General features: G+C 34.5%; 2 protein-coding genes across 2 annotated transcripts; both read right to left on the bottom strand.

Annotated features, from left to right (window-relative positions):
* Positions 1-2620: 2620 nt before the first annotated feature.
* On the bottom strand, positions 2621-3488 carry LOC141646451 (auxin-binding protein ABP20-like). Its single transcript, XM_074454336.1, has one exon. The coding sequence runs from the start codon at positions 3359-3361 to the stop codon at positions 2729-2731; it is 633 nt and encodes a 210-aa protein (XP_074310437.1). The 5' UTR covers positions 3362-3488; the 3' UTR covers positions 2621-2728.
* A 7264-nt stretch (positions 3489-10752) lies between these two features.
* Positions 10753-13626, bottom strand: LOC141649944 (disease resistance protein RGA2-like). The gene has a single exon (XM_074458610.1). It carries the CDS (start codon positions 13624-13626, stop codon positions 10753-10755), a length of 2874 nt encoding a protein of 957 aa, XP_074314711.1.
* Positions 13627-14626: the final 1000 nt, after the last annotated feature.

The following is a 14626-nucleotide window of genomic DNA, read 5'->3' as shown; positions in this document are numbered from 1 at the left end:
TTCTAATAAAAAAAGTGATCATCAATTAAATTTTTAAAAAAGAATTTTGATTATCTTTTTTATTAAATAGTCAACTTTTATTTACAAAATTGACATTTTTCTCGTCTTTTAAGCTAAAACCGTCTTACCCGAGCCTAAAGTGGTCAAACTTGACCTTCCTTCAATTTGTCAACTCTCTGAACATCAAGGTCTCATCGCCTACTTCAAAGTCTTCAATAGTCAACACTTCCTTTTTCAAACAAACCAACTTACTCATTTTGCGATTTCCAGTTATAGAGTGAAAAAATGGAGAGATTAAGGAGCACATTAATGGCGTCCATTGTTGCTTATCTGCTGCTATGTATAATGATGACTGAAGTGAAATCTGACAGTTCCGATCACCATTACAAAGCTGGAGATCATGTACCTCTTTATGCCAATAAAATTGGACCCTTTAATAATCCAAGGTTTATTTTCCTCTTGATTTTTCACCTTTTAATCTATAAATGTATACTTTTGTTGTAATTGTATAATTATCAAGATTACGGTCAGTGGCGGATTTAGAGGGGGTAGCAGGAATGCCCTACCCCTAAACAATCGAAAATTTTCGATTTTATTTTTTCTAGAATACCTATTCCATTAGTAGTTTCACCCTAGTGAAAAATCCTGGCTCTGCCATTGAGTATAGTTCATCAAAGATTAGAGCTTTAATAATTCAATGGTTAATCTATAAATGTGTAATTTTGTTGCAATTGTGTGATTAAGATTACGGTCAGTGACGAATTTAGAGGGGCTAGCAGGGGTGCTCGACCCTAAACAATGGAAGCTTTTCAATTTTTTTCTAGTATACCTTACTCCATTAGTAGTTCGCCCCCTAGTGAAAAATCCTGGCTCTGCTACTGATTATAGTTCATTAAAGATTAGAGCTTTAATAATTTAAGGTTTATTTTCTTCTTGATTTTTCACCTTTAATATAGATGTGTAATTTTGTTGCAATTGTATGATTAAGGTTACGGTCAGTGGCGGATTTAGAAGGGCTAGCCAAGTGCCCGACCCCTAAACAATGGAAAGTTTTCGATTTTTTGTTTCCTAGTATACCTTACTCCATTAGTAGTTTCCCTCCCTAGCGAAAAATTTTGGCTCCGCCACTGATTATAGTTCAAAAAAGATTAGAGCTTTTCTTAGAATAGATAGTTTAGATGATTGTAAGTTTGTGTGGATGAGTGGGTTCTGACTTAATTGGTGGTTAATCTAGTGATTGTCTTGCATGATTAGGTTCATGTACATTGAAATTTTTTGTGTTAGTACAAGTTAAGTTTGTAAGTTTCTCAGCTCCGCCACTGAGTTGATTTCTGAGCTCTTGAGTGTGTTTTAGATGCCTAATTTGGTTGACTATAAATGTTACAGTATCTGCTAGTTATATAAAATATTTTAATAATAAACGTAGAAATATAAAATTTAGTATGAATTTAAATTTTTAATTTAAATTTTTTAATTAAAAATTTAATGTTTGGTAGGCTAATTTATTTTTTATGTAAATATTTTTTAATTTGTGTATCGTTTTAAATGGATCATTATACGAACATGAATTAACCTCTTAATTAAACATGTCATACTACATGGAGGACAGGTGACGTGAAATTTTGGTGATGCAAGGTGGCATTTAGTAATGCAAGGTGACATTGTCTACGTGGTGTTTAAGGTTTACCCTTTTTTTGTTAAATAGTTTAAAACCCGTACTATCATATAAAATGTGACAAGTAGAATATACTCCCTCCGTACCACACCAAAGGTAACGTAGGGAAAATTGGAGTATTTAAGAAAAAGTGGAAAAAGTAAGGGTAAAGAGAGAAAAAATAGGTGGGGTATGTAATTGTGGGTTTAATTGTGAGTTGGTAGGTGGGGTATGTAATGACATTTTTGTGTAAATATCAAATGAGTATAAAGATAACTTGATAATGTTGTGGGCCAAATAAGGAATGTTACCTTTTGTGTGGTACGTCCGTTTATAGTAAGTGTTACCTTTGGTCTGGAACGGAGGAAGTATATTATCATGGACCAAAAGGCTTGTATAGCCCGATAGTACTGAGCTTGGGCTAACACTACAAGCCCACATTCTTAGCTCGGCCCATCCCTAACTATAGGTTTGGGTTGTTTTTTAGCATATGCCAGCTCGAATTCAACCAGGCTCGCCATGATTAGCTATTATTTAGCTCTACAACCTACTTTGTGGAAGAACAGCCTCATATAAGAACTAGTGATATATTCGTGGATGAGGATTTCTCTCCTTGCGAGACGAGATTCTCTAATTTCATTTTATGCATGTGTGAATAAACATCATAAATTTTGGAAAGTCGTACGACTCATACTGCATTCGATTTCTTATACATTATATATTTTTCTTTTTTTTTTTCATGAGCCCATGATTTTAAGTTTTACAATATCAAATTTAAAATTACAAAAAACTAAACCATTAAAAAAACTTACGAAAAAAGCTTTTATATGAGTAACATTTTATACTCTCTCCGTCTCATTCGAATGATTGAGAAACAAGGTTATTACATGTTCTGTTTTTTTAGGTAAACAGATGATTGAAAAACGGGGTTATTATTCAACTCAAATAAAACGAGCCAGTAACTGAATTTCGAACCAACGGCAACGGGATCTCCGATTTACAAATCAACCGTTATACATGCATGAAAGAATTGAGCTACTAGAGTACTACGTTTCGTACTAATAATAGCAAAAGTTAATTAGTGCCACCGAACATCATTTTAAGCTTCTTTATTTGCGCACGATCCAACAAAGTAATTTTCTGAACGATTTCAGTAGGCAAGTCTGTTTGGAAAAGAGCATTAGAAACAGCCTGAACACCAGGATTTGCGCTACCAAAACTAGCATATACAGCAGCAGGGACTTTCCCAACATTAACTTGAAAATGCTCGAGTGTTGGTGGAATAACAAACAAGTCACCCTTCTCGAGGGTCTTATAGAAAGCCGTGTTATTCGTATCAATAAATCCAGCAATGATAGTACCCTCGATCACTACAAGGAGCTCAGCAACACGGTGTGTGTGCAGGGGAACCGCTCCTCCTACTGCCATGTCTGCTCGGACCATGGATATGCCCAACCCGTTTAAGCCCGGGAATTGGGCTACAAAAGCTAGAGATACTCCGGATTTGAACATACTGGACGTGTTGCCAGGTGTGCGAAGACCCAAGTAGGCGAAGTCATCAGCTGTGGCCTTCGTTGGGTCCTTGCATGAGTAGCCTGTCGGTCCATGCGGAAGGGTTGGGTCCGCGACACAATAGTCGAATTCTATCGTGTTTGCATACGAGGATGTGATCAACAGAGAAAAAGCGATTAAAATGGGTAGAATCATCTTTGAATACTCAAGATTTTACGTCGAAAATTAAAAACAAATTGTTGGAAGGAATGAATATAAGAGGATGGGTGTATATACTTCTATATCTACTATGGTTCATATTGGGATATTTATAGATTTGTAGGTGAAATTAGGTTCGACTTTCTTTTTTCTACCCTCTCCAACCTTCTCTTCTCACTTTATAATAAATAAATAAGGGGTTTTTTATGTGATACTCCTGTATTTTCTCAAATTCTACGTGGTATCTCTACATTTTTGAAAATACCAGTAGTATCCTTAAACTTGGTAAAATGTTCTCAAAATATTCAAACTGCTAAAAATCATGTTTTTAAACAGTTAAATTTTGTAAAGAAAATATGTTTACGATTGCGTAAACAATGTTTATGTATATCAATCAAAAATGCATAAACTAAACTTATAAAAGAGGCGGATTAGAGCATTTTGGGTATTTTAAAATATTTTCATTAAGTTTAGGGGTACCACTGATACTTTTAAAAAACAAGGGGTACCACATCGAATTCGAATAAATACATCAAGGATACCATGTAGAAAAACTCAATAAATAAATATATATTCGCCGACTTGCATATGAATAGTTGATGGCAAAATATAGTATATTTAATCGTTCTGTTGAACGAAAAGATTGAAGAGAAGATCGGAAAGAGAAGGTCCTTAGCAAAACTCGATAAAGTTAAGGTGGCTAGATATTCAAAGAATAATTGTCAACTAATTACGGGGAAGAAAAGTGATATGGTAGTTAGGATACGTACCAACTATACCAACTATTAAAAGATGATGTGAACTATTGAACGAGTTTGAAGACTTCAAACACAGTCTACACAACGATTATACGAGCAATTTGCTGCGTAGGAGTAATGAATAGGTAATAAAGAGAAGGTCCTTTTATTTAAGACGGTTGTAAGCGTGAAATAAATCTAAAGCAACTCATATAATCAATAGGTAATAAAGGTTATAAATTAGTGATAGATATGTGTTCTGTATTCGTTTCACACTTACTAGTTTATCGTTAATACGGGTTTCAAGAGTACAATAATGTTAACAATATAAGAATACGTGCTTGGTTACTCATTCGAAATAACTTAACTGTGTCATAACTCAGATTTGTTAAATTGAGATCGAGATCGATTATGTCCTAGGAGTAATGATTGGGACGGAAGGAGTAAATATTAGTACGGAGTAATACGGAAATATCGGGGAAAGGGAAATAAACGAATAGCAAATTACAGTACTGAAGAGAAAGCACATTGCTTTAATAATCTCTCATTGATTATTTGCTTTGGTTTATGTCCTGTCAAGCTATTTTGTGCGAGTTCCAATACTCGAAGAGATCTGAATTGGCACAACTGTGAACGGATGGGTCCGGTAAAGTTATTCCCTCTTAGACCATTTCCAAGCAAGGTCACCAATTGGGTCGTGACCTTATTAGGTCACCTTAATGACACCAAAATTAGGATTAAGGGGATAATTTTGGTGACCTTGAATTACTCAGGGTCAATTGGTGACCTTGAGTTGAGTTGGTGACCTTGTTGATGACCCGATAGGTGGCATTCTCTTATTGGCTGGAAACCAAAAAAAAGGACAACCATCAAAACAAATGGAGGTGACCTTTGGTTGAGTATAGTGACCCGGTAGGTGGCACTCTCTCATTGGCTGTAAAGTGGAAAATGATTGGGTTGGTGACCTAGGTCGTGACCTGGCCTTTTGCTTGGGAGGGTGAAAGTGGATCAAGATAATTAAGGTGTGATTAAGAGGAAAAATATTGGTGACCCGATTAACTCGACCTTCTGCTTGGGGATGGTCTTAGACTGAGGATTTTTAAAGAAGCATCCGGGTATACATCTCCAACCTGTATTTCTCCAGACAACATATGAACATATTGTCGTCAAGGTCAAGAACGTTTAAGACGTTTTTACCTGTCAAAAGGGAGGAAGCATTCTCCCCTTCGAACACTGCTGCAGATGGTTTATTTGCGGACAAAATTATCACATTAATTGTTTCTAGATGACTCAACCAGTGAGGTATTGATCCAGTTAGAGAGTTGTTGTGAAGGTCTAGCAACCACAAATTACAGCCGTCACAGATAATATGTTGCGGCAAGGATCCTATCAGAAAATTACCGTGAGATATTTATGCAAAAATAAAATAAAGTGTAAGTTTTATAATCTAAAATTAACATGTTCTAGTCTCATAATAAACATGTATAAACTGAATGCGGAAGCGATAAAAGAGATCGATTACTTACCTCCAGCCATTGTTTGAAATAATTGATCCGTCTTAATGAATAACCCAATTTCTTATGCCCCAAATCTGACTTGGCTTCCAAACCCTCAGCCTCAAAATTATGCGGTTAGATCAGTTTTTAGTTTTTAAATTCCAATTCTTCTATGTGTTTTTATTCACTTATTTATTTACCTCGATTTGCGAATGGCTGGTTATTACTTTGTCATGTACTGATTGTATATTAAAAAGTACAATGGTTTTTATGGTAGCTTTTCAAAGGTGTTTTTTTTTTGTAAAATTTCCATTTTGGTCCCTGAGATTTGGGTTAATTCCACTTTAGTACCATGTGGTTTGCATAATTCCACTTTAGTGTCCTAAGGTTTCGACTACTTCCACTTTGTTAACTTGAGTTTTGAATAAAATTTCATTTTCGTCACCTAAAACATATAATAGTCAACTTTTATCTTAAGTACTTATATTTTCAGTAAAATGAAGTGCATAATATTTGTTATGTTCAAAATAGTAATATTGCAAAAAAATGTCTGATTTGTTATGTTCAAAATATTTTTTTAGTCCTCCCTCCATTATCTTTTATCTTCTTATTTCAATAAAATTCTCTCACATATATTAGAGAAGTAGCCGGGGAGATAAAAGATGATGGAGGGAGTATAAAATATTAAGAATGTTATGTATAGATCACTTAAGTGTGAAGTAGACCTCAAGGCACCAAAGTGTAATTATGCAAATCTCAGGGCACGTACTAAAGTAAAATTAGGCTAAACCTTAGGGCACCAAAGTGGAAATAATCATTTTTAATGGTTAACTATCGGGTATCTCATAAGGGTTTAGTTGAATATACAATACTCCTTAGTGTAACAAATTAGGTCTAACTTAAGAGTTTAACCTTAAGATAAAAAAACCTAATTGCATATATATTGGTTAAGAAGGAAAACGAATGTACGTATATATTTAGTAATTTGAAGCAATTTTCTTAAAATTGAAACTCATTCTAAAAATTTGTTCATTTTGTTATTATAAATAAAGAGTAAAATAATAAGGTAACATAATGAGACTTGATTTGTGAATAGATAACATTTCAAATAAACAAAAATGAGTTATATAATAATTTTAATAGAATTAATCTAAAACTAATCGATTTTAGGAGTAGTATCATAATATCCCTCTCCCTCGAATCCACACAAAACCCTTGATTTATTTTTTGGATGTCAAACTTTGCAAAATTTGACCGTTAATTCACTTAAAAATATATCTCACATCTAAAAAATTAAATTTTGTATTATATATTTTACATGAAGTTCATAGGGAACAACCAGCCTTAATGGTTAATAGTCAAAAACAAATTTTTATTGTTTAGAGATCTAACAAAAATCCTCCAAACATGCTACATATATAATTGAGATACATGTTTTGCGTACCACCATTCAACATTTACATGGTCATATTACAAAATGGAATATTAGTAAATGTTGTAAGTTAATCTAATTTGTGAATCTTATAAAATCGGCCTCAATTATCACGTGTTCATTTTATGGAATTAAACCACATTTTTGGGAACGACGTTTTAAATTAACTAAAATCGGTGGCCCGTACAACAATAAAGATAGGTAATTACATAACATAACTGTGTCTTCGGATGCTATACAACTGATATAGTTAATACCAAAAGGAGTAGCTTTAAGTTAAAGGGACTGATGATCCATCAATAATCAACCCAAAAGTTTTTTGTGTTCCGATTTTCAAGATAGTTGGACTTTATTTTTTATCAGCTTAATTGACTTCTACTATCAAACCATGACAATGTAAACCAACGTTTGCAATCTGTTGTTCAACAAATTCTTAGAACATTCAACACGCATATTGTTAAAGATGATCCTAAATGAGAGCCTCATGCATTCTATGTAACAGAATCACAAATATTTTTGTACTGTTGTTTAGAGACTACTAATTTTATTAGAATTTAGTATGGATTTGATTTTACGAGAAGGTATAAAAAGAGCAAAACACTCTCTTAATTGTAGATAGTCAAGGTAAACTTTTTCTATATGAGATCTAACATCTCTCTAAACACACTAAATATAGATATTTATGATACTTGTTGCTTTACGTAGCACCATTTAGTTTTACGTAGTTGTTATAGGTTAAAATAATTTGCAAAACTGATAAAGGTCTATCTCAGTTATTAAGGGCGGTTCATTTGGTGAGCTGCACTCTTTGTCGTCAGAATTACGATTCGATCCTATGATTCTACGATTTTACGATCCAAAAATGCTTGTTCGATCCCAGATCCTACGATTCTATCATGTCTCTAGAATCTTACGATCCTATTTATTTGAAATTTTCTAGAGGTAGGATCATAATACGATTCTACGATCTTACGATCCTACGATCCGACTTCATAGTAAACATATTAAAATAAATTTTTATATAATGACATTGTAAAATCCAAATTTCATGTCATTTTTAGAAACATGTTCATGAAATGATACTAAACTCATTAATTATCAATATTTGGGTATAAGTGTTTTCATCTTCAATTATATATTTTTACCAAATAAAAAACTATATTTAGTGAATTTGTAGAATCTTACGATTCTACGATCCGATTCTACCGATTCGATCCTACCCTCCCCATCGATTCAAAATAGAATCCCGATCCTGACAACATTGGCTGCACTATATTTATGGAGATAATGTTTTGTATATTTAATTAAAACCAGTGATTTCTATAACAATAATGAAAAAACTAATTACACACTCTTACTATGTTACTTGATGTTTTACAACTGAAATGATAACTACTAAATGACAAAACTCCTATGCTAAAAGCACTAATAGTTCATTGATCAACTATACCAACCACGAACTTTTGTTTATCAATGATTTAATCATAATTGAACTTTTTTTATCAACTATATAATATATTTATAAAGATGACCCTAATGGGAGCCCCGTGCATCGCACGGGCTTTTTAACTAGTCATATATAATTCATTGAACTCCACCACCATGTTGTGTACATTGTAATGTATGTACATGTAATCTTGTAACATTGAACAAAACTTGTGTTGGACAATTGGTTGTTACCCAACAAGCTAGCATACTCCCTCCATTCAACTCCACACTACCATTATCTATTTTGTACACTATTCATAATTAAGCATTCAATTTGATTTTTCTCCCAATATATAAGTGAAAATATATTCATGTGGGATCTTATTTTATTCGTCGTTCTGAAAGACATTAAAAATATCTAACTTTTATATTTTTTGCAAATACGTAGCTAACGATATTTAGCGCGTAAAAGACGCGTTGGCAAACGTGAAAAAAGAAAGTGGTAGTGTGGAGTTGAATGGAGGGAGTAGCTCGTAAGTCGTAACATTATTAAGCGCTCGTGCCCCGATTTCCGATCCCGTCGACAATAAAGCAAGCGAACAAGGTCTCTTTACGCCAACAAAGTCGGCCCTTTCCACCATTACCCTAGATCTCTCTCTCCATCTTCCTCTCGTTTTTGTTTCGTTATCAATGGTGATTTTGTTTCATTAAATCGTGATTTTGTTTCGCTAATTTGAGGCCAGAATTGATTTAAGAATTGAGATGATTGTCAAGAAACTCGGGGTTTATTGTTTATAGTAGCTAATTTGAGGTTAGAGATTGCTGTCGTATCTTTTTTCGTGATAGTCGTGTTTAGTGGCTGAGCCGGGATTTGAACTCAGTGAGGGCGACAAATTGCAGCGGGGACAAACGAGTAATGGTATAAGGTAAACTACTAAAAACGTCGAAATCTTCATGCTCCATAGGAGCGAACGCCTTGCCTAACTCAGCCACTGATCATGTTGATATATTCTCATTCTAGGTTTTGTTATGTTTTAGATAAGAAGGTTGATTTGAGGTGAAATTCTAGAGAATCGGAGATTAATTTGGATTATAGCGTGTTTTTAGTAGCTAATTTGAGGTTATAGATTGTTGTAGTATACTGTATATGAATTGCTGCTTGTCTGTAGTAGGTAATTTGAGGTTAGAGATTGTTGTAGTATCGTATTTGAATTGCTGCTTGTCTGTAGTAGCTAATTTGAGGTTAGAGATAGTCGGATAATCATGTTGTGATAGGATTGGTAGCTGTTCAATGTCGGATAATCATGTTGTATTATCATTGATACTTAATGCATTACATAAGTAGCTAATTATAGGTGTATTAATAAAGCCGTTACAACCAATTATTGGAAATGGAATTACTGAATTTAAGGTAGAATCTCTGCATATGGCAGGTGTACTTTAGCCATGCTGGCATTGTACAACTTCCATCGGATTGCTAGCATACTGACCAGGGTTGGTTAACGGACTCTTAGATTTGCTCTTGAGTTTGTTATTCAATACTGCACGCCATCAAAATTTTCGGTATGAACAAGACACATAGAAGCTTGAGAAGTAAAGTACATACAGAAGGCCGATGATCAGGCCTATCAGGGTTAAGCATCTCAGAGGTTTCCGAGTGCACAGACATCCAAGGTATTATTCATTCTTTGAGCTACATGTGTTTGCTTTTATGTACTATTTTCTTCAAACATTGTTCTAATCACTTTATGATGCTTTATTCAGGACCAATTGTGAGCGAACAAGTTGTCAACGTTCTTGAATTATTGAGTTTGCTGTTGAAGGTTAGTGTCACTGCCCTGAAATGATTTTGTTAATAATATGGTTGATTTGCTCCACATATTCAACCCCTTTCCCTGCAGTAGGCAATAACCTTTATAGCATAGAGTAACATTATTATTGTAAGTGCTATTATAATAATGTCTTTTGTGGGCAAAATCTAATGGGTCGAAACTCGAAATGTGTAGACCATCACACTTAACACTTGCAAAAAATCAGGTAGCTGAAATTTTGGTCAAATAAGCTACCTGAAGTGTCATGCCAAACAGAGCCTTAGTGAGAGAAGTTTTACAAAAGGATGTCATTTAATATTTTTCTCAGAAGTATATTTACAACATAAACAGAAAAGTAACAAAAATCGGCACACCGCAAACCACAATGAATTATGCAAAGAAATGAAAAGATAGGAAGAAACAATGTTTAAGGATTTGATTTCTTTGATGTCTGGACAATTTAGTATCCTGAGTTTAAGGAGGTCTAAGATGATGTATGCACTCCATCCGCTGTTGTTATCCTCAGTACTTCATTGTTATCTGTCAATATTAGTTTCTGTAGGCTTAGACAGGGTGGAAATAATATTAACCGAGGGCAGTACCTGATGGTTAATTGAGAAAGGTTAGGAAATGCAGGTTGGCAATGGGTCTCGTCACAGTCACCTGATTTCCACCATCTTTTCAAATTTCTAAGTTCATGAATCGTGAGAGATTCAAGGGAGGGGAAGAATGTAGTGTCCAATGATCGAGAATCACTACTACTTGTCCCTGCTTCTTCCACGTACTCCAAATTCCTCAACTCAATTAGAGAAAGAGATTTTAGATGCCTCAGTTTACTGAACATTGGTAGTTCTTTCAGTCGACAGCAATGTGTGAGCATGATGTACACAAGATTAGGGAGAAAGGTGGCCCAATTATCTTGTGCTCTTCTCCATCTTGTTATTTTCTCACCGGCATAGTTACTCAAAATAAACTTCCTAAGATTGGGGTGCGGCTTCAGTTTTTCCATCACAGCTTCCTCCATTTCTCCTTTCTCCTTATCCTGTAGTGTTGGTATTAAAGAAGAAGTAAAATAAAATCTAAGTGTCAGTTCATTGAGATATTTTGCGTCCTCCAAACAACTCCCATCCCAGTCGTATGCTCCTGAAATCTTAAAATTTTCTTCGAAATGGATGGATATGCGACCCTTAAGGTTCATTGCAAGGGCTTTCAGATCTTTTAGTTGCCCAACCTGTTGCATCCCGCCTGCACTCTCATCCGCAACCACAAACTCAGTCAGCTTACGCATCCGACTTAGCTTACTCATACCAACTGGCATGCAACGCAACTTTGAGCAAAAATCCCTGTACAAATGTGTGAGATTCACCAATTTGCCAAATTCATTTGGCCATTCCTCCAAGAATACGCAATAATTTATATTCAGTGTCTGCAAATTATGCAACTTTACAATGGAATCTGGAAGTTTTGTAATTTTACTGTGAGAAAGATTAAGATATCTCAAATGTAGCAATTTACCAATTGCCTCAGGCATTCTAACATTTGTGGTTTGCAACGCCAATGCCCTTAAGCAACCCCAATTCTTGGGCATTTCGAAAGTAGAATGTCCATCTCCAAGTCTAACATGCCACTTAGTACTTAACATTAGATATGAACGGATCTTATTCTTAATATCGAGGTCAATTTCGTTACTACTAGTATTTATTATTAACCGACTATGTGTTAGAATGCTAAGACTTGTCATATCAGCTATAAGATGACTTTGATCACAAAGACTATATGCCATATTGGGTATGCTAGAATTTATCGATCCAACGATAGATAGATGGCGAACACAATATTCCAAATTAGGCATACTAGAATTTATCACACAAATCTCCTTTCCTGATATTCTTTGAGCAAGATCATGCATAAGGTCGTGTATTTTAAATAACACCACATCACCAAACTCATCCTTCTCGACTTCTTCGAAAAAACACCTTTGCAGTAATACTGAAAAGTGTTCTTCCCCGGCATTTTCAATACTTTGACCTTCTTCAAATGGTACAATGTATCCTTGTGCCTCCCAAAGGTTAATTATCGTCTCCTTGCTTATAACATAATCCTTAGGAAATATTGCACAATAAGCAAAGCAACTTTTCAAAGAGGGGTCAAGATTATCATAACTAATCTTCAATATAGACATTATTTCGTCCAGGCCCTTAGAGAATCTATTGAACCCACTCGTTTCAAATGTTTGCCATTTATCGATGGGTTGACCATATAACAGGGTACCTATCACCATTATAGACAGTGGAACATTAGACGATTTCTTAACTATCTTCTTTCCAATCTCAACAAATTCAGGTGGTTTATTTCCATCTCCAAATGCTTTCATCTGAAACAAATCCCATGAATGCTCGTCAGAAAGGCCCTTCAACTCATAAGTACCATTTCCTATGATTCTGGCCGTCTCCTTGGATCGTGTAGTTGCTACAATCCTACTTACACTTCCATCTATTAACAAGAGCTCTTTCAAGTTATGCAATTCTAACATTTTCTCGCTCCATATATCATCTAAAACAAGTAAGAACGTTTTCCCTTGTAGATTACGTTGATATTCACGTTGTAGAGCCTCAACAGATGAATTAGCATCAAACTTACATTTAAGCGATTCTAGTATGTTTAAGAGAATTTGTTTTACATCAAGGACTGCTCCATCCTGATCAGACACACAAACCCATAATCTAATGGGAAATTTGTCTGTGATCCTCTTATCATTGAAGACACGTTTCACAAGGGTGGTTTTGCCCACACCCCCAATTCCTACTATAGCAAGTAAGTAAGCACATATGCCTGAATCTAGCAACATGCCTATAACTTTGTTAGTGTCGTCATTTCTCCCAACAACATGAGGTTTGTATACATTAGAGAAGGTTTCATTCCTTACCCTTCTATGAGGTTGGGTGTCGATACTAAGCCCAAATTTAGCATGATCATCAGCTATATCGTTCAACCTTGATCTTAATTTCGTAACTTTTAGAGACTTTTTTAAAGAAGGAAGTGACCGACGTACCTTTTCAAAGATGTTAACATCGTCGAAGAGCTTCTTACGCTCAGCCCGAGTGACTAACTCGTCAAACAAATCATCAGCATCGTATATAGCTTCCTTGAGTTTGTCTATATAATCACGATCAATTTCGGAGAGCTCATCTTTGTTGGCTGCGTCAAGAAGCACGCTTTTGACAGTTGTAACAGTTCCCTTGAGTTTTTTTAATCTATTGCCATAGGCAATACTCAAGAAGGCTTCCTTGAGGAGTGGGCTGTTGAGTGCCGTGAAGAGTGAATCGGAAACACTGAGTGCTATCATGATACCTGCCATATGGATATGGTTCTCAGAGATGATATTTTGTATAAAACAAACGTTTTATACGGGGTACTTTGTAAGGGAACTCAATTAAGTTCTAATTTGCGATAGAGAATGTTTCAGTGCAACCTTTACCCTCACAAATCATGAATGGATTCAATGAAATGCGATATAGAATTGTAGGAGTGTTAAGGATATAAATAGTGAAATTTTAGGAAAACACTATTTGTGTTAGTGATTAGCCACAAATAATACTATATAACCAGTTGTATAATAAGTAAGTATTGTACAACTATATACATTAATCCGAGCTTATGTGATTTTTCTGAGTTTTATAAGAGTGTATTTTTTTTTGTTTAAGGGTGTGAGTTCAAAAACTTTATGGCATAGCTCAGATTCTTCTAAACAAAACTCGAAAACTTTAGTATACAACTCGGATTCTGCATCATACAACTGCATACAACAGGTTGTATAATCTATTCATTGGTGATTAGCCACCAATACCATTAGACGTTACTTAATTTCAATACCACCATACTTATGTTATCCGTATAATATAAAAGAAGATTATCCCTTCATATTTTTATTATATGACGTCGTTTTACTTGATAAGACTTTGAATTTTTATTTTTGTAAAAAACTATTTTGAGAATAATTATGAAAATTATATCATTAGAATCATCATGAAATTTGCTTTCTTAAGTACATTTTATAATCTATGATCCTATATTTTGAGGAATATTAAAAGATAATTGAGTGTTTAGAAATGTGATTATGACGATCTATTGAAAAAATAGATGGGTGGTACAAAACAAAACGTCTTTTTTACGATATAGTTGACTAATACGGAGTATATAAGTATTACTCTTATACAAAATCCCTTTTTGTTTAGAATTTTGTATAAAATATGACTTTGTAGAATGTTCATTGAATTGGTAGAATAATGACATCGAGATTTATTCAACATTCTTTTTCAAACATGATAAATAAAAAATTTAAAATATCGGTGCAAGCC

This window comes from Silene latifolia, chromosome 3 (genome assembly GCF_048544455.1).
Source record: "Silene latifolia isolate original U9 population chromosome 3, ASM4854445v1, whole genome shotgun sequence".
Taxonomy (NCBI): domain Eukaryota; kingdom Viridiplantae; phylum Streptophyta; class Magnoliopsida; order Caryophyllales; family Caryophyllaceae; genus Silene; species Silene latifolia.
Note: the sequence above shows the minus strand (reverse complement) of the source record. Positions and strands in the feature narration are given on the sequence as shown.

What these genes read in the sequence shown, in the direction of transcription:
- LOC141646451 (XM_074454336.1), bottom strand. Translation starts at nt 3,361, where the DNA reads ATGATTCTACCCATTTTAATCGCTTTTTCTCTGTTGATCACATCCTCG.
- LOC141649944 (XM_074458610.1), bottom strand. Translation starts at nt 13,626, where the DNA reads ATGGCAGGTATCATGATAGCACTCAGTGTTTCCGATTCACTCTTCACG.